This window comes from Equus asinus, chromosome 6 (assembly GCF_041296235.1).
Source record: "Equus asinus isolate D_3611 breed Donkey chromosome 6, EquAss-T2T_v2, whole genome shotgun sequence".
Lineage (NCBI taxonomy): Eukaryota > Metazoa > Chordata > Mammalia > Perissodactyla > Equidae > Equus > Equus asinus.
Window position 1 is genome coordinate 81587874 of NC_091795.1, and position 27123 is coordinate 81614996.

General features: G+C 41.3%; 1 protein-coding gene, 1 long non-coding RNA gene and 1 pseudogene across 42 annotated transcripts in view; 1 reads left to right on the plus strand and 2 right to left on the minus strand.

The window, feature by feature from the left end:
- Positions 1 to 583: 583 nt before the first annotated feature.
- Positions 584 to 6746, minus strand: LOC123286496 (uncharacterized). Its single transcript, XR_006528914.2, has 3 exons — positions 6572 to 6746; positions 5599 to 5641; positions 584 to 777 (listed from the first exon to the last, which is right to left on the minus strand). It is a non-coding gene; the product is annotated as an uncharacterized lncRNA (long non-coding RNA).
- An 85-nt stretch (positions 6747 to 6831) lies between these two features.
- The window catches only part of DTNB (dystrobrevin beta), a 234455-nt gene continuing 214163 nt past the window's right edge, over positions 6832 to 27123 (plus strand). For 15 of the 41 annotated variants that reach the window (XM_044772072.2, XM_044772077.2, XM_070512468.1 and 12 more), the window contains exons 1-2: positions 6953 to 7087; positions 15383 to 15552. In XM_044772072.2, coding sequence (XP_044628007.2) covers positions 15539 to 15552 — 14 coding nt within the window. In that variant the 5' untranslated portion in view covers positions 6953 to 7087; positions 15383 to 15538. Of the gene's footprint in view, positions 7097 to 15382; positions 15553 to 27123 lie in introns of all 41 variants that reach the window. The other 26 variants (XM_070512471.1, XM_070512487.1, XM_070512476.1 and 23 more) reach the window with 14 other exon arrangements.
- Positions 24283 to 25983, minus strand: LOC123286241 (glutathione peroxidase 1 pseudogene; annotated as a pseudogene).

The following is a 27123-nucleotide window of genomic DNA, read 5'->3' on the forward strand; positions in this document are numbered from 1 at the left end:
CGTTACAGAAAGGTTGTAGAATTTACATTTCGTCGAAAAACTCTTTAACATAGAATATTAAATTTCAAATATTTTGCTAATTTAACTTGTAAATACTAGCAATAAAGATAAACAATATTTTCAAATACGTTTATTGGCCATTGTAGTTCTTCTTTTCCTGGTACTGATTCTTTTTCTCCCAGCTTATTGTTGGCATTAGGCTGAAAGTGTATCTAAGTACTGTATTTATTTAAAATTACTTGGTTTACCTCTTTCTCCCGCTTCACTGTGGTTATGGCATTCATTTGACCTACAATTGGGTTCATTTGTTTCTGTTTGTATTTAGTTACAGATTTTTAATTTGCTTGTTGCTTGTTGATTTAATTTTATCTTTTGAATGGATATAATATTACAATGCTTCCAAAAGCCACCCCCACACCAAAAGATATACTCAGGATTGTCCCTCCCTCCCCTCCCCTTTCCATGCTGTTCCCTTGCCCAGTTCCTCAGAGGCAACCAATTCCACTGCTTTCTGGTTTATTGTTCTGATTCCTTCTACTAAAATAAGCAAATCCATTATATTTTCTTATTTCTTGTCTTTATTATACAATAATTGACATATTTTCTTCTGTACTTTGCTTTTATAACTTAATAATGTACCTTGGAAATTACTACATTTCAGTTCATAAAAATATTCTTCATTCCTTTTAATTGCTTCCTGGTAGTCGGTTGTGTGTCGGTACCATAGTTTATTCAACCAGGTTTCTATGTTTGGGCATTTAGGTAGTTTCCAATATCCTGCAAATGCAAATAATGGTACAATGAAGAAGCAGCTTACATATGTAAGAGTACATATTATTTTTGGAGGTATCTTTAGGGTAAATTCTTAGAAGTGGGGGTGCTAGGTTGAAAGGTAAACATACAAGTCATTTCATTAGATAACTGCCAAACGCCCCTCCAGGGTTGTACTATTTTTCATTCCCTCCAGTAATATCTGTCTCTCCATAGCTCACCAATAGAGCGAGGCTGTGTGTCTGTCCAGCTGACCCAACACTATTTATTGAAAAGTCTTTGTTTGCTTCAGCTATTTGGATTTTCATACGTAGTTGGATTGATTTCTGTACCTTCTACTCGGTTACATTGGTTCATGTGCCAGAACCACATTATTTTCACTCAAGAGGCTCTGTCATATGTTTAATACCTGCCAGGGCTGGTCCCCTCTCATACCTCTTCCTTTTCAGTGTTTTACTAGCTATTCTTGAGGGTTTATTTTTCCATATGAACTTTGGTATCAATTTGTCCAGCTACAGAAAAAAAAACTTTATATTTTTTTGGGAATCATATTAAATTTATAAATTAACATAAGGAGAACTGTCATCTTAACAGAGTTGAGATATTTTAACCAAAACCAAGAGATGTCTTGTTTAAATACACTTTTGTGTCTTTCAGGTTTGTTTTATAGTTTTCTTTTACAAAGAACTAGATTTATTGAGAGAGAATTCACATAGCTTCCAATTCATCTATTTAAAGTGTACAATTCACTGGTTTTTCTATATTCACAGAGTAGTATAACCATCACCACAATTAACTTTAGAATATTTTCAGCAACTGAAAAAGTAACCGCGTACCCATTAGCAGGCCTTTGCCAAACCCTCCAACCCCTCCAGCCCCTGGCAACCACTAATCTACTTTGTCTCTATTGATTTGCCCATTCTGAACATTTCATATATACAAAATCTTATAATATGTGGTCTTCTGTGACTGGCTTCTTTCACTTAGCATGATTTTTCAAGGTTCATCCATGTTATAGCATGTACTCCATTCTTTTTTTATTGCTGAATAATATTTCATTGTATGGATGAATTTATCACATTCTGTTTATCCACTCAGTTGATGGAGTCTGGGGTTGTTTCCACTTTTTGGCTATTATGAATAAGACTCTATGAACATTTGTGTATACGTTTTTGTGTGGGTGTATATTTTCAAGTCTCTTGGGTATACACACCCAGAAGTAGAATTGCTGGGTCATATGATAACTTCATGTTTAACATTTTGAGGAACTGCCAAACTGTTTTCTGGAGCAGTCGCATCATTTTACATTCCTACCAGCAATGTATCAGGTTCCAATTTCTCCGCATCCTTGTCAACACTTGTTACTGTCTGTGATTTTGATCATAGCCATTCTAGTGGTGGTGAAGTGGAATCTCATTGTGTTTTTGATTTGCATTTCCCTAATAGCTAATCATGTTGGGTATCTTTACATGTGCTTATTGGCCATCTATATATCCTTTGCAGCAATGTCTGATGGAATCTTTCCCCCATTTTTCAATTGGGTAATTTGTTTTATAATTGTTGTGTTGCTGTATATTCTGGAAGTAAGTCCCCGATCATACATATTACTTGTAAATATTGACTCCAATTCTGTCAGCTGTCTTTTCACTTTTCTTGTGGTGCCCTTTGATGCACAAAAGTTTTTAATGTCAATAAAGTCCAATTTATCTATTTCTTCTTTTGTTATTTGTGCTTTTGGTGTTGTATCTAAGAAGGCTTTGCCGAACCCAAGGTAAAGAAGATTTATACCTATGTTTTCCTCCAGGAATTTTTATAGTTTCAGCTCTTACATTTACATTGTTGAAGTCCTAACAACCTCCAGTACCTCAGAATGTGACTGTACTGGGGGTAGGGTCTTTAAAAAGATAGTTAAATTAAAATGAGGTCATTAGAGTGGGCCCTACTCCAGTATGACTGGTGTCCTTATAAGAAGAGATTAGTCACAGATGTTCACTGTACAGAGGAAAGCCCATGTGAAGACTCAAGGAGAAGATAGCTATCTGCAAGCCATGGGGAAGGGCCTCAGAAGAAAACATCCCTGCCAATACCTTGATCTTGGACTTCTAGCCTCCAAAACTGTGACAAAATAAATTTCTGTTCTTTAAGCCAACCAGTCTGTGGCACTTTGTTATGATAGTCCTAGCAGACTAGTACATAAACCCTCCTTGGTTATGGTATATTATTTTCTTAAAATATATGGGCCTTGTGCTTTTTTGAGAGAAATAGCATTCTCTATTTCTTTTCCTCTAGTATAGAAGTGGTAATCTACAACCATGGGCCAAATCTAACCTGCTGCCAATTTTTCCAAATCTAGGTTATTTGGAACATAACCACACCCACTTATTTGCATATTATCTATAGCTGCTTTTGTGCTACAATGACATGGTTGAACAATTAGGTCTGCAAACCCAAAATATTTACTACCTGATGTTTTTGGAAAAATTTGCTGACCCCTGCTCTAGTAGGTGCTTAGGATGGGCTTATGTGTGCAGTATTTCTTGAGTTCTTGCATTTAAAAAAAAGGTTTTTCCTATAGCCTTTGATGCTTGAAAAACAGCATGGATGGATGGATATAAAATCCTTACCTTGCCTCTTCTTTCCCTGAGTTTTTAGAAAATTCTGAAATGCATCACTATTGCCTTGCTTTGTATGTCGCTCCTGAGAAAGCGGATGCCAAATATTTTGGTTACTAGATTCTATAACAAACTACCTGCCCTAAAAAGGAATGGCTTAAAACAAGAATCATTTTGATTATAATTTCACAATCTCTGGGGTCAGGAATTTGAGGAGGGTTTGACTGGATGATTCTTCTGTTTCACATGGCTTCAACTGGGGCCACTCAGTGGTATTCAGCTGATGGCTGGACCAATAGAACATTCATGATGACTTCACTCACATCACCTAGGATCAGCTAGGCCTCTCCTCCTCTCCATGTAGCCTCAGAACCTCTGCACAGGGAGTTAGATATTACCCACAGCGGCTCAGGGCTTCAAGAGCAAGTATTTCAAAAGACCCAGGTGGACCCTTCAAGACTGCTTATGACCTAGGCCTGGAAGTCCCATAACATCACACATGCTATTGGTCAAGCAATTCACGTAGGCCAGTCTGGATCAAAAGAAGTGACAAGGAATTTGCAGCCATCTTTAACCTACTACAGCCTGATTTTCTTACCCTTTTAAACAATTTGAGCTTTTTGCGTGGAGGCCTTGAAGGTCATTGTTATTATTTTTGTGTAATAGTTTTAAGAGGCTAGCTTTCAGAATTGATCATTCTGTGGTCATTTCCTCAAGTGCATGTGGGCCCTTTCATTATGCAGGTGTACGTTTTCTTATTTCCAGAAAGTTTCTTGGATTATAGTTTTATTATACATGGAACTTCAGCTACACATATGCTGGACATTCCTTGCTTGTATTCAATCAAATGACATTCCAAACAGAGAGAGACAGCACAAAGGTATGGAGCCAAGAGAAAGGAGGAACATTCTAAGGGTCTGGATGGACTATGTATAGGAAGCTACAAGCGAGGAAGTGGAAAGATAGGCAAGGCCTAGATAAATGGAAGGTCTTGTGTGCCATGCTGAGCAGTGACATCATGAGCAGCAAAGTTTTGAAAGTTCTTCTGACATGCAGTATGGAATACGGACCGGAAGGAACAAGACTATAGGAGGGAGACAAGATAAAGGCCACTGCTTAGTCCCGGTGAGAGGGCTAAGAGGGACAGGTTCTAGAGTTACTTACGAGGAGAATCAACAGGATCATTGAGTGTGATGGGGATGGGGAGGAAGGAACCAACGATGACCCCTGGGTTTCTGAATTGGGCAATGGTGTGGACAGTTTGGCTAATGGGGTTTAGACATGTAGAGCTTGAGGTGTCTCCAAGACACCCAGGTAGAGAAGTCTAGTAGGCTTTTGTGTATACGGAACTCAGATGAGTGATCAAGCTAGATAGCACATTTGGGATTGCTGATAAATGTGGCAGATGAAGACAGGGAGTAGATGAAATAGTTCAGGGAGAATGAATGGGGTGAAATGAAAGCTGAGAACAGAACCCTGGAGACTGAGTAGTCGTCAGAGGGGTTAGATGAGTCATGTTGTGAAGGCCAAGGGAGCTGCAGAGAGAGAGAAGTGCTCAGTGTTGTCAAATGCCACTGAGAGCCCTAGCAATATGAGGACTCAAAAATAGCCTGTGGCACTTAGGGTTAAACAAGCCATTAATGACTGAGAGCAGTGCAGTGATGCGGTGGGGACAGAAGCTGTGCAGCCAAGGGTTGAGGAGTGAGAAGCTGCTGAGGAGGCAGAGACGAATAGACTACTTTCAAGGCATTTGTAAAGGAAAATATAGACAAGGAATAGTGACTAGTGCAGAATCTAGAGTGACGGGGGGTTTGTTCCTTTTTCTTTAGGACAGGAAGAGCTTGAACATGAATAGATGGTGAGGGCAAAGGACAATGGGTAAGAAGAATTGATAATTTTGGGAGTGAGAGTGGGAGAATGATTGAAATATGTTTGAGAGAAGTCTTCTGAAGATGTGGGAGGTGATGAAATACAGAACTAAGATGGAGAGATGCTAACAGAAGTGTACTTAGTTCCTATAATAATTTAGCTCACATATTGAAATTACCTTGGTTTCAATCAACAAGGCAAATATAGCAAGCAATATTTACATATTTATTGTACATTATTTTCACATCTTTTCTCCAGAGGATGGGATCAATGTTTTACCCTTTCAATGCCTCCCACTTAGTTGGTCCTCAATGAAGGGTAAATGAACAAACAAGCTGTCTCTTACCTATATTCTGGGTATCTTAACATATTCAGACGTAGTCAAGACCCTGCATACAAGCAAAAAATCTTCTAAGCATGCAAAATAGTCACAAAATTTCCATGTGAAAGGTGATGCTCTGTTTTTGAGGAACCTCTTTACTCTCACTTAACAAAGTTGGTTACCAGCATTTCTTTCACCATAGGAGTTTAAAAGTGGGAAGATGAGAGGAGGAGGAAGAGGATGTTCTAATGGCAGGCAGGCAGGCAGGCAGGCAGGCAGGCAGGCATGATCTGCCTTACCATAAGGTGCCAAAAAGCAGTAAAAACCCAGGCACAAGGCCTACTGGTTTAGGGTCACTTAGCTTAGGAACTTAAGTCCTTCATTCACATACCAATAGTCCTTAAAGGACATTGCTGGTTTGAGCCTTAAATAATATTGAGAAAAATGATCCTTTGAGCTGTTAAAAAAAAGCTTAGCTATTCTTAATCATCTCCTATGTTTCATACAGTTTGGAAAGGAGTCTATCAAAAATGGATAATATTGAAACAAAAAAAGCTGATGCCAGCTGGTAAATCCTTGGTCACCCTCTGTCCTTTGTCCAAGCTATTTTGATGCCTTCCCTTTCTTCTCCTAGGGCTTTGTTCTTCTTCCTTGAGGCTGAACACAAATGCCACCTCTTCCAGGAACCCCTTAGCATGGTCCAAGCGGAAGCAATCTCTTCCTCCTCCGCGCTCCCACAGCATCTTCCTGCGGTTTGGCTTTGCATGGGTCACCAGACCTGGTTGTTTACAGGATGCTTTTCTACTAAGTTATGCGCACCTCGAGACCAGGGACCGTGACCGTGACGGTGCACCCACATAGCACCTGGTAGAGCGCTGAGTCGATGTTCAGTAAACGCTTGCTGAGTTGAATTAATTTGGAAAAATCACTCAGGGCAGTATCTCGCGCTCGAGGCGCAGATGAATGATTCATGGGGGTGGTTCTTAGCATTCCTTACCTTGTAGTCACGTCGCGCCGACATCCAGCTGGCCGGGCAAATACCTGTGAAGCTGAGACGCACCTCGGCCGCCCGCCGCCAGCCTGCAAGAGAAGCCCGCAGGGGGCAAGTTTCCCCCGCCGACCCGGAACCGCCGGGGGAGCTGGGGGGCGGGTCCCGCCCGGCCGCAGGGGGCGGGGCTCGAAGGGAACTCGGCCCGCCTGCCCGCCCCCTCCCCGGCGCGGCGGAAGCCCCGCCCCCAGCCGCGCGCTCGTGCTGGCGGCGCGCGCCCGCCCCCCGCCCTGCGCCCTGCGCCCTCGCGCTCTCGCGCCCTCGCGCCCTCGCGCCCTCGCGCCCTCGCGCCGGGGGCGGGCTCGCTGCGCGTGCCGGGCGCCTGAGAACGTTCGCCGCGGGGGCGGCTCCAGGGCCTGAGCGGGCGCTGCTGCCGCCGCCTCAGCCACGGGGGCCGGGCCGGAGGAGGCGGAGGAGGCTGCGGCCGGCGGAGACCTTCTCGACGCCCCCAGCTCCGGCCGGGAAGTGAGTAAGGTGGGGGTCCGCGGCGGCGGTCGCAGGCTGCGGGAGAGGAGCGCGGTGCTGGAGCCTCGCGCGCGCGAGGAGCGCGAAGGAGCCAGCGCAGCGCCCGGACCTCGGGGTGCAGGGCCGAGAGCCGCGGGGACCGGGGCCGCTGCACGGCGCGCGCTGCGAGGGGAGACGGCGCCGCGCGCCCGGCCCTGGAGGGGCGAGCGGAGGGGATGGAGCGGAGAACAGGGCCGGCGCCGCCGGGTTCCGAGCCCCGGGCCGGGGAGGGGGCTCTGGGGTCCCGAGCGCGCTGTGGCCGCGGGGCGCGGAGCCGGGGTGCGGGCGCCGGGCTGATGCTGCCGGAGCCCGGCTCGCTGGGAGGATTCTCTGCGTTAGGTGCTGAAGGAGGCAGGTCCTGGCAGAGGGCAGGTGAGGCGGGCAGGCCCTGGCAGAGGAAGGGCATTTATTTCACATCACCCCAAAACATTGTTTCCCGAGGCGCCTAACTGTGAACCTGTGCGCCGAGGTCACCCTTTAAAGGAAAGTGGCCTGGGAGGAGGGAGGATGCGGCTAACGACTGCTTGCTGTTGAGTTCCTGTGCCAGGCCTTGGCGTTAGGGAGAGCGTCCAGGATTCTTAGTCAATTTATTGATTAGCTTCCGTGGGTAGAGAACCGTGGTCCGCACTGGGGCCACAACATAGTGTAACACACACCGTAATTTGCTGTTTAGCTGCTGACATTTGGTTGTGACGGTATACGGGTAAAATGGCATTGCCAACTGGCATTGCATTTTGTCTCATACCTTATTCACTTTAGGTCTGTTTCATGTCTTTCGCCAGAACAGTGCCTGGCCCACAGCAGTCAAGCAATAAGTGTTTATTGCGTGAATGAATGAACCGAGCAAGGTTTTGCTGTATTTTGCACGGAGCAGTGTTAATCACTCTGGTGTTAGGGATGGCTGATGGACGTCCTCTGTTCCTGAAGTTCTTTCTTTTTTCTGCCATGTAAGGTAACCCAGGTTCTTAGGTTCGGGCATTTCAAGCCATCGCTCAGGTGATGGAGTGGATTTCCTGTGGCCTCGCTGCGGCTTTCACATCTTTATTGCTTGTTGGCTGTCAGAAGCTTGCTCCTTGGGCCATTCATCCCAAATCATCCCATTCTGGCCCTTGTATTTTCTGTTACTGAGGAAGAAGAAGGGTAGTTTTGTCTAGAGAGCGTTTTTTTTTTTTTTCATTTTTATCGTGGTTCTTGGATCTTAGGGCTGTGGTAAGAGACTGTGTCCCTGCTCTTCTGTGAGGGCTGGAGTCTGCCTGATCTTTGCCTTGGTTGGAGTTTTGGACTCCACAGCTCCAGGTTGCTGTTTCAGTTCCCTGGGCTGCACTGCCTGTTGGGTTACTTTGTCTGCCAAATTAAAACTTGACCTTTTATGAGTTCTGTGAGGATTTTGATCATACATAAGTGGAATTACCTTTGAAGGGGTTCTGTAGTCAGAGTAATGCTGGCAAGGTTTTTGAGTGACCACCATGCGTGAGAGACAAACTTTCTACTTAGTTGGAAAATTAGAACCAATTGAATGCCAAGTTAGCATTTATGTTTCTCAGAAATCTCTCAGAGTCTTTGTTTCCTCGTATAAAAAGTAAAGGTAGTATTAATCCAAATTTGGCATTGCGTAGTAAACCTTGAAGAACTAAGTTAATTTCTCTTGAGTTTTAGGACTGTGTACTTCAGAGTGCAACCAGCAGGTGTCTACTAGTCAGGTGCCTAGGTCCTGTAATTTTGGGTGCCTTGTTCCAGGTTCTCCCAATGATATTATTTATTTATTTTTATATTGAACTTAGCAACTTTATTGATGTATAGTTTGCATGTAATAAAATTTCAGATGTCCTGTGTACAGCTGAATGAGTTTTGAAAAATGTGTATACTGTGTAACCTCTATCCCAATCAGGATGTAGAAATTTACATCACTGCAGAAAGTTCCCTCATGCTGGTTTGCAATCCATCCTCCCTCATTTTATTTATAATTACACAAGCATCAGGGCTCTGGCATCTTGTGCAGGATGTATACTGCCCAGCTGTAGGGGTGCCATTCACAGCAGAGTCCCTGCGAATGGTGGCTCCTGGGGTTGGGTGGTGCACGGCGTGTGTGCTGTGGACTGCAGCTCTGCATAGGGCTCATGAATGCACACTTTCTTATAAATACTCTGACGGTACAGACAGAACAAAAGCCCCCTTGGCCCCCTCCCTTCTCCACTGGGACTGTGGTTATCACTTTGTTGTGATACTTCCAGACCTTTTTCTATGCATTCTCATCTCTATCTCGTAATAAAGAAAAAAGCAAGGTTTCTTTTCACTCCCCACATTAATGACATGACACTGTACACACTGTTCTGCAACTTTTTTTCTGAACAGAATGTCTGAGATCTTTCCATGGTGAAACACAGGGATCTGCCTGATTCTTCTTGACTCCTCCACAACCTCTTCTGTAGTATGTATTGTACGGTAGTTTATTTAAACCTCTCCTCATTAATGGCCATTTAAGCTGTTTGCCATTTCAGACATTGCTGCAGTGAGTGAAAAGTAGAGTCGCTGGGTCAAAGGGGTGCACATTTTAAATTTTAATTGATGGAGATTTAACCATTTTGCTACTTGTTGATCTGGCTCATTTATTTTTAACTGCTGAGTACTGTTCAGCTGTAGAATTAAATCACCATTTTTGTGTCCTTCACTCACTGAGGGACAGTTAGGTTACTTTGGATACTAATTCTTTGAGGATATGTGTGTTGCAAATGCATCCTGCTACCTGAGGCTTGCCTTTTCCTTTTGTTAAGTGTCTTTGATTGTATACAAGTTTTAAATTTAAATTTATATTTATGAAAAATTTCCCTTAAATTAAAAAAAAACTTTTGTGTGTGTTTCTGCTTTAAGTAAATTTTCTCCACCCCAGGGTATGAATTTATATAGTTCTGTATTTTCTTCTAAAATTAAGAAGAAAGTTTTGCTTTCCATGTGGAATTTCTATATAGTGTAACGAAGAGATATAATTTTTTTTTCAATTTAGATAACCAGTTTTTCAGCACTTTTTCTCGTAATTTTTTATTGTAAAATATATGTAATGTAAAAATTACCATTTTAACCTTTTTTGTGTGTGTGTGAAGAAGATTGGCGCTGAGCTAACACCTGTTGCCGATCTTCCTCTTTTTGCTTGAGGAAGATTGCCGCTGAGTTGACGCCTGTGCCAATCTTAGTTTATTTTGTGTAGGATGCTGCCACAGTGTGGCCTGATGAGCAGTGCCAGGTCCGTGCCCGGCTTCTGAACCGGTGAACCCCGGGCCGCTGAAGTGGACCATGCAAACTTAACTGCTATGCCACTGGGCTGGTCCCCCATTTTAACCATTTTTAAGTGTACAGTGCTGTGGCATTAAGTACATTCACGTTGTTGCACAAGCATCACCATCCTCCATCTCCAAAACTTTTTCATCTTCCCAAACTGAAATTCTGTGCCTATTAAACACTAACTCTCCATTCTCCCCACCCTCCAGCCCACAGAAACCACCATTCGACTTTCTGTCTCTATGAATTTGACTACTCTGGGTACCTCATGTCAGTGGAATTGTACAACATTTGTCTTTTTGTGTCTGGCGTATGTCACTTAGCGTAATGTCTTCAGAGTTCATCTGTATGGTAGCATGCGTCAGGATTGCCTTCCTTTTTAAGGCTGAATACTATTCCATTGAATGTATATGCCACTTTTGTTTATTCATTCATCCATCAGTGGACACTTGGGTTACACTTGGGTTACCTATTGACTATGGTAATAATGCTGCTGTGAGCATGGGTATGCAAATTTCTGTTTAAGTCCCTGTGTTCACTTCTTTTGTGGATATACCCAGAAGTGGAACTGTCCATGATATTTAAAAAAATTATATACATAACTGGATATGACCAAAATGGGTGGATAGTACAAAGAATTCCTATATACTCCCTTGTCCCCATGAGCAGTTTCCCCTGTTATTAACATCTTGCCTTAGTGTGGTACATTTGTTACAACTGATGAATCAATATTAATACATTATTATTAAGTTCGTAGTTTATATTAGGCTTCACGCTTTGTGTGGTACCCCTTTGTGGGTTTTGACAAATGCAAAATGTCATGCATCATTAATGTCATTACATGACATTTCATGTAATGTCGTTGTAGTATCATACAGAATAACTTCATTGCCCTAAAAATGCCCTGTGTTCCCTCCCTCCCCCTGATCTCCTGGTAACCACTGATCATTTTACTCTGTCTATAGTTTTGTCTTTTCCAGAATGTCATAGAGTTGGGATCATATAGACTTGTAGCCTTTCAGACTGGTCTTTTTTCAGTTAGCCTTATGCATTTAAGGTTCCTCTGTGTCTTTTCTTGGCTTGATTTGATCACTAAATAATATCCATTGTATGGAGGTACCACAGTTTATCCATTCACCTATCAAAGGACTTCCAGTTATTTCCAGTTTTTGGCAATTATGAATAAAGCTTCTGTAAATATTCATGCGCAGGTTTTTGTGTGGATGTAAGTTTTCACCTCTCAGCTCTCTTGGGTGAGTGCCTAGGAGTGTGATTGCTGGATCGTATGGTGAGGGTATGTTTAGCTTTGTAAGAAACTGCCTGTCTTCCAAAGTAGCTGTAGCATTTTGCATTCCCAGTAATTTAAAAAATTTATATCCTAGCACCCTAACTGTCTTTAAAAAGTAAGTCTTTGTTCTGTAAAATTAAACTTCATCTGGAATGAATTCATGTTCTAGTTGTTGCTTGTATTGGCTGTCTTTCTTAGTGTTATATTTCCTTATGTGTTTGAAGTTTTGATTTACAGACGCATTTCAGTGTGAATGCTTTTGATTTTGTTTTTCCTATTTCTGTGTTCACCCTTCTCTGTGTGGTGATATATCTGGTGCTTCCATTGACTTACTGGATCCTAGTCAAGAAATCAGATATGATAATGGTGGGTCAGGGGTCCTGCTCTTTGAGGTAATTGGGGCTATTTTAGATCTACTCACAGAGTATGTGAATGTCTCAGTTCAGTTCCTGGTCATGAGGCTGTGTTTTTATCTTCCCACTTTTCCAAGCCCAGAGCATTATATAAACCATAGTTGAATAGCAGTGATGATAATGGGCATTTTTATCTTTTTCCTGAATGGGAATGCTTCCAGTGTTTGACTATTAGATATGAGATTACTGAAGGCTTCTGGTAGATGTCTTTTGTCAATTTAAGGAAGTTTTCTTCTGTTCTTGCTTTGTATTTTTTTTTTTTTTTGAGGAAGATTAGCCCTGAGCTAACTGCTGCCAATCCTCCTCTTTTTGCTGAGGCAGACTGGCCCTGAGCTAACATCCATGACCATCTTCTTGTACATTTTTTATATGTGGGACGCCTACTATAGCATGGCTTGCCAAGTGGTGCCATGTCCGCACCCGGGATCCGAACCAGTGAACCCCGGGCCACCGAAGCGGAACTTGCACACTTGACCGCTGCTCCATTGGGCCGGCCCCTTGGTTTGTATTTTTATTGGGTGTTGAATTTTATTGAGGAACTTGTTGGGGCATTTGTTGAAATTATCATTTTTTTCTCTTTAATCTGTTAAGAGTGGGACAGGCCTTTCTGAGTTGTAGATAACTGAGGGGAACAGATGTATTGTATATGATTTACTTGTCAATGTGTTTCTAACAAAAAAAGGAACCTTTAAAGAAAACATATTTTGATCTTAAATTTTTGTATATTAACAACAAAACAGGACTGAAAAGCAGGTTTGGACTAAATATTCTTGTAACTAAGCTTCACTATAATGAAATAATGCTCAGTAAAACAACAAAACACTTTTTTTGGTACCCTCTGAGACTCTACCAGGACTTTTCCAGCTCCTAAGCTTTCCAGCTTCTTCCTGGCTTCTTTTTCTAGACTCTTTACTCCTTCTTTTTAATTTTTATCTCTGTATGCTTCGTCTCCTCTTGCCAGAGAGAGACTTTCTTCTGTAAGTAATAATAACTGTTATTTATTGTGAAGTTACTGTGTGTCAAGGAGTTTTCATAAATAATGGCTTCTCTCTAAGTATTAGAATTTTGTAAGCTAAGTATGGTGTCTCCAGTGGATGAGTGAGGAAATTGAGCTCAGAGAAGTTAAAACTTGTTTAGGGCCACACAGCTTATCAGTGACAAGGGGTAGTATCTGAGCCCAGGTCGGACTGCACAGCCATGTCCTTTCTACATTGCTGTCTCTAAACAGGACTGTTTTGTGTTCCGAGTTACTTGGGTTTTCTCCTTTGGTTTGACCTCCTGATTCCTGAGCGCGGCGTAGGACCGCTTTGTGTCTCCAGTGTGATTTTTTTGAGGGGTTTTTCGTTTGGTCAGGTCCTTCACTGCTTTTTAGCAGTCTGATGTTGTACGTCTTCTTGAGAGAGATTTCTTATGACCGAATCTTTCTTTTTTTTTTTAAGATTTTTTTTATTTTTTTCCTTTTTTTTCTCCCCAAAGCCCCCTGGTACATAGTTGTATATTCTTCGTTGTGGGTCCTTCTAGTTGTGGCATGTGGGATGCCGCCTCAGCGTGGTTTGATGAGCAGTGCCATGTCCGCGCCCAGGATTCGAACCAACGAAACACTGGGCCGCCTGCAACGGAGCGCGCGAACTTAACCACTCGGCCACGGGGCCAGCCCCATGACCGAATCTTTCTTAACTGCACAAACCAAAATAGAATAAATAGTGTCTTGGATAAGCCTGTGGGCTCTCGAGTAAACTATTTTGGTTGACTTTGAGTTTATTTTCCTTTAGCTTTTTAAGCGTTATGAAATATTGGCCCTCAAAGAGGTATAGAGAATAAACATAGTGAAAACCTGTGTACACACCGCTTAAGAAACTAGACTCCTTTTAAAATTGGACCTCCGAGTAACTCCTCCCCAGTTGTATTCTCTTCCACTTCCAAGGAAACCACTATTCTGAATTTGATGTTTTTCATTCTTGTACTTATTTTCATACTCTTGTTACATATGTAAATAGCCCTAATATGTATAGTATTGTTTTGCATTAGAATTATATTAACAGTGTTAAATATATCTCTTTGTAACTTGTTTTCTTTTCTCTCAGTGCTGAAAGACTCATGCATATGGATATATGGCTCGAGTGCATTCATTTTCTTGGCTGAATAGGATTCTTTTGTGTGACTATATCACAATTTACTTTTGTATTTTCTTGTGAATTGGCATGTAGTTTGTTCTGATTTTTTTTTTTTGCTGTTACAAATAATGCTGCTATGGATGTTCTTGTCACATCTCCTTGTGCACACGTGTCTTTTAGAGTGTGTACCCAGGAGTAAACCACGGGCTTGTGTGCCATGCACATCTTCACCTTTACTGGATATTGCTAAATTCCTCTCCGAAGTGGTTCTACCAATTTACATTCCCACCAGGGATGTGTGGCTTCTCTTGCTTCCCTGCCTTGTCAAGCTGTGGTATTGACAGGGTTTGTGATTTTTGCACATCTGCTGGATATATAATATAATCTTGTTTTGGTTTTTGGTTTATGTTTTTCTGATTACTAGTGAGTTTGAACGTTGCTCCATGTTTTTGTTGGCTCTTTAGGTTTTCTCTTCTGTGATTTGCTTGTTTTCATCATTTACATGTTTTTCTACTGTTTGTCTTTTTCATATTGATTTATAATTTGTACTACATTTTGGATGCTTATATTTCACTTACATGGCTTCAAATATGTTCTTACAGTTTGTGGCTTTTTTTTTTTTTTTTTTTTAAAGATTTTATTATTTCCTTTTTCTCCCCAAAGCCCCCCGGTACATAGTTGTATATTCTTCGTTGTGGGTTCTTCTAGTTGTGGCATGTGGGACGCTGCCTCAGCGTGGTCTGATGAGCAGTGCCATGTCCGCGCCCAGGATTCGAACCAACGAAACACTGGGCCGCCTGCAGCGGAGCGCGCAAACTTAACCACTCGGCCACGGGGCCAGCCCCACAGTTTGTGGCTTTTAAAACTTTGTTTTCGGGGCTGGCCGCATGGCCAAGTGGTTAGGTTTACACGCTCCACTTCGACGGCCCAGGGTTTTGCTGGTTCGGATCCTGGGCGCACACATGGCACTGCTCGTCAAGCCATGCTGAGGCGACGTCCTGCGTAGCACAACCAGAGGCACTCAAAACTAGAATATACAGCTATGTACTGGGGGGCTTTGGTGAGAAGCAAAAAAAAAAAAAGAAGATTGACGACAGATGTTAGCTCAGGGCCAATCTTTAAAAAAACAAAAACAAAACTTTGTTTTCTTTTTCTTTTTTTTTCCTAGGAAAGATTAGCCCTGAGCTAACATCTGTGCCAATCTTCCTCCACTTTATATGTGGGATGCTGCCACAGCATGGCTGACGGGTGGAGTAGGTCCATGCCTGGGATCCAAACCCACGAACCTGAGCTGTCAAAGTAGAGCGTGACAAACTTAACCACTATGCCATGGGACTGGTACCTAAAACTTTTTTAAAATAGGATCTTTTGATGCACCAAAGTTTTAAGTTTGTGGTTTTAATTTATTGTTTATGAAATCTTCCCTACAGACCGGAGACAGAGAAAAATTATCCTAATGTCTTCACATATAGAAGGGTGGTATAATGGACGAGGATTTAGGGGTTCTGGGTTTCTGTTTCCATTTCTTTGTTGTGAAATACAACTGTAAGCTGGGACAAGACATTTTATTTACTTAGATGTGCAAAATTTGGGGTCTAAGTTAGGTTATTTCTAAGCCCTTGCAATCTGATTCTCTCTTGCCTTGCTGGTGGTTTTTGTAGTTCATCATCATTAATACCAATGTGTTAACCGAAATTAAAGATAGGAGAACTCAGAAAAGAAGTTGTTACCATCCAGGATTTTGATGTGGAAGCGGCACCCTGCTGTCATGGTCAAAAAGAATTATAAATAATTTGATTTAGGTTGCAACACATTTAATTGGTCTTATTTTCTTTTCATTAATTCCAAAGTCATTTGAAGAAGTAATTCTTATCTATCTTTCTAAAAAAAAAATCTCTCTTGGGATAAGCTTAACTATAGAAATAATGAACAAGGGTACTTTTCCTGAAATATGACTATGAAAACTAGAGCTTTGCATGTCATTTCAAGAGTGTATTTTTTTCTTTATTGTTCATATGTTTTTAATATTTCCTTATTATGTAAGTAATTTAGTATCTTTGCTTAGAAGTAAAATTTGCTCTTATGAACTAAGCAGCCCATGGCAGGTTTTAGGGAAAACTATGACATTTGTCTTTAGCAGATGAGAGGCACCTGTTTCTCTTTTTTTGTGGCTTGCTTTCCCCTATTTTCCTACATTCTGTTCTCTCATTTCTTGGGCACATTGCACTTCTACCTCTTTACCTCCTTTCAGTTTTGTTAAAACCTTTTCTCTATTCCAAATTTAAAATGTTTCAGATGATTGATAACAAAGTATTTATTCTTCTTCCAAGTCTATGTTTTTATACTTTTAAATAAATCAGAAGATCTGTAAATTAAGAAAAAGGAGCTTTGCCTATAGAATTCTAGTCTAGGCATCATACAAGAGGGTAGTCACATGCTAACATCAACAACAACAATAATAATACAAAAATAATAATATTAGGCTCTTATTTTGTGCCGGGCATTGTGCTAAATGCTTTCTGTAATTTATTTCATAGTTACTACAGCTCTCTGAGGTTGTACTTGCTGTTCAGAGCCTTGTGTAATAGTGGAATGCAGTTATTGAATGTTTTTTATTGGAACCTATTGGAACTTTTCCAGATTTGTGAAAAAGAAAATCTGTAGGGTTTTACAAACATTTACTTTCCCTGGCATTTTTTTTTTTTTTTTTAAATCTGAAAGAGAAGAGAAAAGTATTAGAGGAAGGATAGTTGAAAATTTTCTTGAAATAAGCAAGGCAGTTAGTTCTCTTTCAGGGAAGTTTGACTGGTTACAGCTAAGTGCTTCTTAGTGATGGTCTCAGTCATCTCTGATTTCTTAATTCAGTAGGCATCCAGAAAAACTGACGTGAGTTTTGCTGGGAGACATGAACTTGCGCAAGAAGTTTTGATACCTGTATGCTTTGAAGTAACTGAGACATAGAGGGTTAAGACATTAACAAAAAGATTCAAGGGAAATGAAGGATATTTAACACTTAGGCGCAGCACAGAGACATTCTGGAAACATTTCTAGAGCCTGCTCTTTGCTTTAGTCTTTACTGTGGGAGTTACTTAACTTCTGCCCGAAGACTTAATCTAACTCTGGAATGCATCACTTCCTAAGCAGGACAAACAAGGGTCCAGCCTTTTGTTGCACAGGCCTCCGGACCCCATTTAACTCTGGCCTAAGGTCTGATCCAGCACCACCGTTTGGAGACCTGTATGCTTCCCTCGCTCCTGGAGTCCTGGTGTTTGCCCTGGAGGGGGCGACGTGGCACAGTCGAAAGAAAGGGCTGTAGAGTCAAATCGGTTCCCTAACTCCCTGCATTACTAGCTTTGTAACCTTAGGCCAAGTTAGCTAACCACTTAGGCGCTGAATTTCCTCATCTAATTCTGCTATCCATATTCCTCAAGCCTAGCACAGTCCCGTCTTCTCATTCTAGATTTTTTAAAAAGCAATGGTTTCCCAAGGGGGAGGCATGCAAAATGATCCTCTAGGCAGGGTATAGCAAGTGCATATGGGCACTGGACTTTTCCTGCTATCTAGTGCACAGGTTGACACTTGACTCCTTCTGCATGTCTGATGATATACACCAGGTGTGGAAAGCGAGGTAACCTGAGAGGAGCATAGTGGGGACACCGCCACCTGGAGGGGCCGAGAATGCAAGCTTCCTTATTTGTGTACTTACTTTTCATTCGGATGTATGACACTTCACCCCTGCCTGGTTCGGTGGTCTTTCAGATTAGTATATTATCTGATTTGAATGAAATGAACCTTGCTATATAGACAAAGGGTTTTAAAAGACTCCTGCAAAGAAACTGCACATTGAAGTTTCAGATTCACTCAAAGGTTGAAGAAATATTGCAACGACATATGAGCAGCAAGAAAAAAGCACAGCTGACACGTCCATTTATATTATGAGCTTGTTGTCAGTTAAATGCAAAGTACAAAACAATAATGATCTAAGCAGTAAAAAAAAACCCCTGAAAATTATTAAAAATACTGTTTCATATATGGATTTATATGCACTGTTGAGTATATTGTGCCTTAAGATATTCATTAATGATAGTATGAGGCTAACATTACCAGTTGAGATATTGTAAAACTAAGCATTCAGAATATGAAGACAAACTTATTGAGCCTTTTCAATAATTGTGAGTGATAATTACAGTCAGGTGCTAATTAATCTAGCACCTTAAAATTTTATTAACAATGATACACTTTTAGAAATTTCTTCGGAGTTTTCTTAGTTTAGGAGTAAAAGACAAAAAACCATAAACCTTTGTTCTTCCTGTTTTGGTAAGAGTGGCTAAAATAATATATAGTCAAATTAATAATTTTAGTTTGGGGACAAACTAAATGCATCCTTTGCTAGCAAATATTGTTGGGATACTCACGGAAGACATTGCTGAAGATTTGAAGTAATAAATATTATACCAAATTATGGAGTTTGTGAGAGTTCCTGTACATTTGGATAAAAGTATAGAGCTTATGGTATTTGGTATACTCCATTTTAATAATAAAATATATGGAGACCTGCCCTTTTTTCCTCCCAAACCACTAAAGAAAAGGTTTACCAGAGAATATGCTCAAAGTAAATGACTTCAAATTTTATTATGAAATAGGACATATAAAGCATAAAGAATAATGCAGTGTACCCAGAACCCAGCCTAATAAGTAAAACATAGCTAGTAGAGGTGGTATCCCTCTGCAGTGACATTATTCTGCTTCCATCTCCAGAAGTAGTCACTTTTCTGAAATTGGTGATGCGTGTTTCATGTGCACTTGGAAAGAATTTGTGTTTCGTCATTATTGGGTGGAATGTTCCATAAATGTCAGTTAGATCCAGTTTGCTGATGGTGTTGCTCAGTCCTTCCACACCCATCTTTCTGCTTGTATCGATCATGGAGGAGCGTTGAGGTTTCCAAGTATGTGTGCATTTGTCAGTTTCTCCTTTCAGTTCTATCAATTTTTGCTTAGTGTATTTTGAGGCACTATCATTAGGTATGTAGACATTTAGGATTGTTATGTGTTACAGGCCCAACAATACAATTTTATAGATATTGTTTCATGCAGTTGCTTTTTAAATCAGTTAAGAGAATAAAGGAAAAGAAATATGTAATTGTACTGTCTTTAAAAAAATAAACTTTATTTTTTAGAATAGTTTTAAATTTATTGAAAAATTGAACAATAATAGAGAGTTCCTATGTGCATCCCATCCTCTGTTCCCTCTGTTTAACATTTTACATTAGTTTGGTTCATTTGCTACAATTAATGAACCAATGATGACACATTATTATTAGCTAAAATCAGTACTTTATTCAGATTTCCTTAGTGTTTACCCAGTTGCCTTCTCTGTTCCAGAATCCCATCCAGGGCACCACATTACACTTAGTTGTCATGTCTCCTTAGACTTCTCTTGGCTTTGTCAGTTTCTCAGACTTCTGATCCAGTTTTTTTCTCTTTTCTTTTTTTTTCCCTGCTTTTTCTCCCCATATCCCCCCAGTACATAGTTGTACATTCCAACTGTGGGTCCTTCTAGCTGTGGCATGCGGGATGCCACCCCACCGTGGCCCAACGAGTGGTGCCATGTCTGTGCCCAGGATCCAAACCAGTGAAACCCTGGGCCGCCGAAGCAGAGCGTGCAAAGTTAACGACTCAGCTGTGGGGCAGGTCCATGATCCAGTTTTTGATGAAACTTGGCAGCTTTGAGGAGTACTAGTTAGGTATTTTGTAGATTTTCCCTCAATTGAGTTTTGCCTGATGGTTTTCTCATGATCAGACTGGGTTGAGAGGTTTTTGGGAGGAAGACCGCAGAGGTAAAATGCCATTTTCATCACATCATGTCAAGGGTACATAACTGTCAACGTGATTTATCACTACTGATCCTTGAGCTTGATCACCTGGCTGAGGTGGTGTTTGTCAGCTTTCTCCACTGTCATGTTATTTCCACCTCCCCCTTTTCCTCCTTGGAAAGAAGTTGTCACTGTGTGCAGCTCACACTTGAAGAGTGGGGAGTTATGCTCCACTTTCTTCAGGGTGGAATATCTACCTAAATTATTTGGAATTCTCCTGGTTCCTTTTATTGGTGAATGACTTTATAAACCAAAATTTGGGAACTAGGTTTGCTCATTGCTATTGGGATATTGTTGTTTCTAGCTCCTCTGAGTTGACAGAGTAAGGATATATATGTGTGTGTATTAACCCATGTATGTCCACATATGTACAAACACTTCTATATGTAACTGTCTGTGTCTATATTAAGCTACACATGAACTTATACTGATGTCTTCAAGTGTAATCCATCACCTTAGGGATCATTGTAGCTTCTTTCCCACTTTGCTTATCTGTAACCTCACACTCCACCATCCGCCGTCTATTTACTTAATTGTTCAGTTCCAGTATACGTGCAAAGCCATATCAGAATTGTTAACCCATAACCTGTGGGAAGCTAGAGTCTAGTACCTGTGTATGTTTTGTTTTGCCTTTAGTCTTACAGACTCCATTCATTTCCAGAGTTACTTAGGTCACTACTTTTTGCCCACTCTCTTCAGTGAGACTGTTTCATACATTGTAATGTGGTTAGGTTGTTTGGTCACATTCTGCATTTCATCCTCGGATCCTCTGACATCCTAAAGGATTAAAAAAAAATGTACATACATTAAGGTTCACTCTGTATTGTAGATTTCTGTTGGTTTTGACACATGCATAGTGTCATGTCTCCACCCTTACGGTATCATATGGGAGTTTCACCACCCTAAAAACTCCCCTGTGCTTTGCCTAGTCATCCCGCTTCCCTTCCCCTCGGATCTCTGGCAACCACTGATCATTTTACTATTTGTATAGTTTTGTTTTTCCTGGAAGGTCATAAAATTGGAATCATACACTATGTAGCCTTTTCAGACTGGCTTTTTTCACTTCGCAGTGTGCATTTCAGCTTCCTCCATGTCTATTCATGGCTTGATAGCTCATTTATTATTGCTGAACAATATTCCATTTATGAAAGTACCACAGTTTGTTTATCCATTCATCTATTGAAGGGCATCTTGGTTGCTTTCAGTATCTGGCAATTATGAGTAAAACTGGTATAAACTCTTGGGTGTAGGTTTTGTTTGAATATAAGTTTTCAACTCAGTTGGGTAAATAACTAGTGGTGCAATTGCTGGATCAAATGGTAGGACTATGATGAGTTTCTAAGAGACTGCCAAACTATCTTCCAGCGTGGCTGTTTGTGCGTTCCCACTAGCCACGGATGGAGTTCCTGTTGCTCTACATTCTTGTTAGCACTTGGTATTGTCAGTTTTTTGGATTTTAGCCATTCTAGTAGGTGTATAATGGTATCTTATTGTTGTTTTAATTTGTAATTTCCTAATGACAAATGATGTTGAACGTCTTTTTATATGCTTATTTACCATTTGTATATCTTCTTTGGTGGGGTATCTTTTTTTTTTTCCTTCGTCTTCTCCCCAAAGTCCCCCAGTACATAGTTTTCTATTCTAGTTGTGAGTGCCTCTGGTTGTGCTATGGGGGACGCCACCTCAGCATGGTCTGATGAGTGCTGCCATGTCTGTGGCCAGGATCTGAACCAGCAAAACCCTGGGCCGCCGAAGCAGAGTGTGCGAACTTAACCACTCGGCCACAGGGCTGGCTCCTGATCATTTTTTAATTGGGCTGTTTCTTATTGAGTTTTAAGAGTTTTTTTTTTATAATTTGGATTCAAGTCCTTCATCAGATATGTGTTTTGAAAATAATTCTTTTACTCTGGGGCTTGTCTTTTCTTTCTCTTTATGGTATCTTTTTCAGAGCAGTTAATTTTGTTAAGATCCAACCTACCAATTTTTTCTTTCATGGATTGTGCTTTTGGTGTTGTATCTAAAAACTCATTCATTCATTGGGCTTTGGGCCTAGAACATTAAACAGGCTCTTCTAAGAACTTATAGTTTCAAGTCTTTAGATTGAAGAAATTTTGCTTACATTCTCATAGCTAAGACTCGGGTCTTCTTTACATTTTGTAGACTAAGGCTATGCTCTGGTTCTTCTTTTTTTCTTTTGTGAGGAAGATTGGCCCTGAGCTAACATCTGTGCGAGTCTTCCTCTATTTTGTGTGGGATATCACCTCAGCATGGCTTGATGAGCAGTGCCAGGTCTGTGCCTGGGATCTGAACCTGCAAACCCTGGACCACTAAAGCCAGAATGCACAAACTTAACCACTACACCACTGGGCTGGCCCCCCCTTTTTAAAAAAAATTTTGCTTCAAAGATGTTTATTGCATTGTTCAGAATACTAGATAATTGGAAATAATTGCCAACAGTCAAGGCTTGGATGAATGATTGTGATAAAATTACATTCTACCATTCAGAATTATGTTTTGAAGAGTACTCAATGACCCGGGAAGGTGTTCAAATATATTGTTAAATTTTTTTCCCCAGCTTTATTGAGGTACAGTTGACAAATAAAATTGTATATATTTAAAGTGTACAACATGATGATTTGATATATGTATATATTGTGAAATGATTACCATAATTAAGTTATAACACATCTATCACCTCACATAGTTACCTTTTTTTGTGGTGGTTTAAGATCTATTCTCTGAGCAAATTTCAAGTATATAGTACAGTATTATCAATTATAGTCACCATGCTGTACATTCGATCCTCAGAACTTAATCATCTTACAACTGAAAGTTTGTATCCTTTGACCGACATCTCCCCCATTTCCCCTACTCCCCAGCCCCTGGCAACCACCATTCTACTCTATTTCCATCATGAGTTTGACTTTTTTTTGTTTTATTAGATTACACATATGAGTGAGAGCATATAGTATTTGTCTTTCTCTATCTGGCTTATTTTACTTTGCGCTCTGATTTTTTTAATCGGGTGGAATGAAGCTCCTGAGTCCGGTGATTAGGATCCAGTGCAGATCAAACACGTTTGAATAAGTACACCCAGTGGATTTCTCTGTCTGTCCACAGGATGAACTACAGGAAGAAGGGGGTGCAGAGTCCTGAGATCATGGTGTCATAGAATTTTATTTGTGCATTCATGTGGACAAAGATTTTGGCAGTTGAAATGGGAAAAAAGGGTGGATATGAGAGTGACTATGAGGAAGGAAATGGCAGAGTTTGAAATGAGACTTAGTATGTGAAGGGAACGATAAGGAGGTGTTGGTTATCTCTAGATTGTGAGGCTAAGAAAAGGCAAAGTGCCAGGAGTCCAAGTGGAAGGAAGTAGAGAGATGACCTTCCATTCATGTAAGTGTTGGTCTTCAAGATGCTATCAGGAAGACAAGGACATATAATGACATGGGGCAGTAGGATTAGTCCTTTGTTGATGTGGACCTGGTACACGCATAATTACAAAGATGCAGGTATTAATATCCACAGAGCACTGAGATGGAGTTGCCTATCACTAAGGCCCAGGAAAAATCATTTATAGTAACCTTAGTTTATGTGTACCCTGTGAATTTGGATTTTAGGTAATCTGAATGATAAGCTTGGTTGAAATGAAAAGATTTAATATTTTATTTTGAGTTCTCCCAGAAGCTGACTCTTAGACAAGGATTTGAGTGCAAGTATTTTGTTTTGGAGGTTATTCCAGGAAATCCAGTAGGGGACCAGGAAGAGAGATACAGAAAGGAAGTTAGCAAATGAAGGGTTTATGAAGGATGTTACCACTGTGGGTAAGGAGCTTATTCCCACTGGGGAGCTCTCTGAACCAGTGTCAAACATGTCCCTAGAGTTATGGCATTGAGAGGGCGAGATAGGTGGGGTATTTATATACTAACTCCATCAGTCACTGGTTAAGACTCCAGGGAGTGGCAAATCCATAGTATTTTAGACCTGCCATGCAGGGAACAAAATGGACTTGAGCGGTCAGAGAAAGCCATCAGGCTTAAAAAAAAAAAAAAAAAAAAAAAAGGTGCTGTCAATCCAGTATAGATGGAATTGGTAAAGGTTGGGCAACATGGGGAAGGGGAATACCTTTTGACTCTTTCCATAATACCCTGCCATGCTGTTCCAGCATCTCCAATTCATTTTCTATAGGTCTGGGAGAGAGGAGGCTGGGATAGACAGGACCAGCGCCCATCTTGGGGGATTTTCCTGGACGTCAGGCGTTCCTCATGCAGGTTTAGAGGAAATAACCATCATGGATGACATCCCCAGAGGACAGCGCTGTGACTGCCAAGCAGCGGGGGTAGGAGGGGTGCCCTAGGCACAGCTGCGCCCCCGGACAGCAGGGCTTCGATGTCGGGCTCGACGTCGATGTCGATGGTAGGAAAGCGGCAACTCTAAACTCTACCTGCGCACGGGCACACCGTCCAGGCCCACCAGGAACTTCTCGAAGTTCCAGGCGACGTCGTCGCGGTACACGGGAGGCCAGGTGATGAACGCGGGGGTCGGTCACGAGCGCGGTGGCGTCTTCACGGGGTCGCGGGCAGAGCCTCCCGCAGGAGGGCGAAGAGCCGGTGCGCCTGCGCGCCGTTCTCCTCGCGCTTCTCCAAGTGAGTGAAGTTGGCCTGGAACCCGCCGCCGGGTCGGAAGTACTGGAGGGAATTCAGGATCTTTTCGTGCTTGGCCGGATGCCAAGACCAGGATGTTCTCCTGAGGCCGGAACTGGTTGCACGGAAGCCGAGCACGACCAGGCCCTGGCCCGAGGCGCCGCTGCAGCCGGTTCACCTGGGTGTAGCCCTGGACCGTTGTGCCTCAAAGCGATGCCACGTTGTCGCCAGCAGCACCTTGTCCCGCAGGAGCCCAGGCTCCCGGGCCCCGCGCCGGCGGGCTGCAGCGAAGGCGTCCGCGAGCGCTGCCCCGAGCTGAGCGGCGCGCGGGGCGTGGGGGTCCGAGAAGCGAAGCGTACTTTGCGCGCTTTCAAAATTCGAATTTGGGGGGCTGGCCCCGTGGCCGAGTGGTTAAGTTCGCGCGCTCCGCTGCAGGCGGCCCAGTGTTTTGTTGGTTCGAATCCTGGGCGTGAACGTGGCACTGCTCGTCGGACCACGCTGAGGCGGCGTCCCACATGCCACAACTAGAAGAACCCACAACGAAGAATACACAACTATGTACCGGGGGGGCTTTGGGGAGAAAAAGAAAAAAATAAAATCTAAAAAAAAAAAAAAAAAAAAAAATTCGAATTTGGGCTTGATTTTTAGCACAATGGGCGCTTAAGTTGTAGGAGCTGAGTTTTCCTAAAATGCTGCCATGGAGGTCTTCTGGCTGGCATACCCTGCTCTGAGTTGGTACTTAGCTGATTTAAGCCTTGACATTTTCTCTCTTCTTTGCATCAATGCAAATATTTTTCTCCCACTGGGTAGCTTGTCTTTTAATTTCTTTATTGGTTTCTTTCATAGAACAAAAGTGTTTAATTTTGTTCATGTCCAGATTATCATTTTTTTCTCTTATTGTTTGTGCTTTTGGTGTAATGTCACACTGTTAGTGTGATATGACCAGACCATGAAGATTTTCTCCTGTGTTTTCTTCTACAAGTTTTATGCTTTTACATTTTACACTTACATCTACTACTTTGAATTAGTTTTTTTTAATATGGTGTGAGCTACAGGTCGAGGTTCATCTTTTTGACATATGGATAACCAGTTTTTCCAATAGCAAGGCTATCCTTTCTACATTGAATTTCCTTTGCACCTTAAAATAAAAAATCAAATGGCCATATTTGTGTGGCTTTATTTCTGGACTCTGTCCTGTTCCATTGATCTGTGTACCTATCCCTTTGCCAATACCATCCTGTATGGATCATTGTAGCTTTTTCGTAATTCTTAAAACTGAGTAGGATGATCCTCCAACTTTATTCTTCCTTTTCACAATGGTCTTGTCTATTCTGTTCCTTTTGCCTATCCATATAAAATTTAGAATTATGTATATTTACAAAAAATTCTGTTGTGATTTTGATTAGACCATCTGATTAGATGGCATGTCTTTCTGTTTTGTTTAGGTCTTTAAAAAATTTCTTTCATCAGTGTTTCGTAGTTCCAATATACAGATGTGTACATATTTTGTTAGTGTATACCCAAGCATCTTATTTTTGTTAGAGATATTATAAATGCTATTTAAAAAATACACCATTTCTAGTTGTGGATTTCTAATATATAGAACTGTGGTTGAATTTAGGTTTTGACCTTGTGTCCTGCAACATTGTTAAACTCACTTTTTAGTTCTCAGAGCTTTTCTGTATGCTCCTTTGGATTTTCTACAAACATAATCATGTAGTCTGCAAATAGGGATAGGTTTATTTCTTAATTTCCAATCTGTTTGCCTTTTATTTCTTTTCTTGTCTTATTTCACTGGCTAAGACATTCCATATAATGTTGAATAGAAGTGGTGAGAGTGGACATCCTTGCCTTGTTCCCAGTCTTAGAGGGAAAGCATTCAGTTTTTCACCATTCAGTGTGATGTTAGCTGTAGGCTTTTTTGTAGATGCCCTTTATCAGCTGGAGAAAGTTTTTATTTCTAGTTTGCTGAGAATTTCATGAATGGACATTGTATTTTGTCAAATGCTCATTCTGCATCTGATATGAGCATGTGTTTTTTTCTTTAGATTGTCAATATGTTGGGTTATATTGATTAATTTTCAGATATTGAATTGGCCTTGCATTCCTGGGATAAACCCTAGTTGCTTCTGGAGTTTTTATATATTGCTGGATTAAATTTATTATATTTTGTTGAGGATTTTTGTGTATGTTCATGAGGGGTATTGTTTATTTGCTTTTGCACGGTCTTTGTCTATTTTGGTATCAGAAATTACTGGCCTTTTAAAATGAATTGAAAGGTGTTCTTTTGTATTTTCTGGTAGAGATTGTGTGAAATTGGTGTTATTTCTTCTAACATCTTTTCTAATGCTGCTCCTTCATTTGTAATGTTTCAGGTTTCCTTCTGGAAT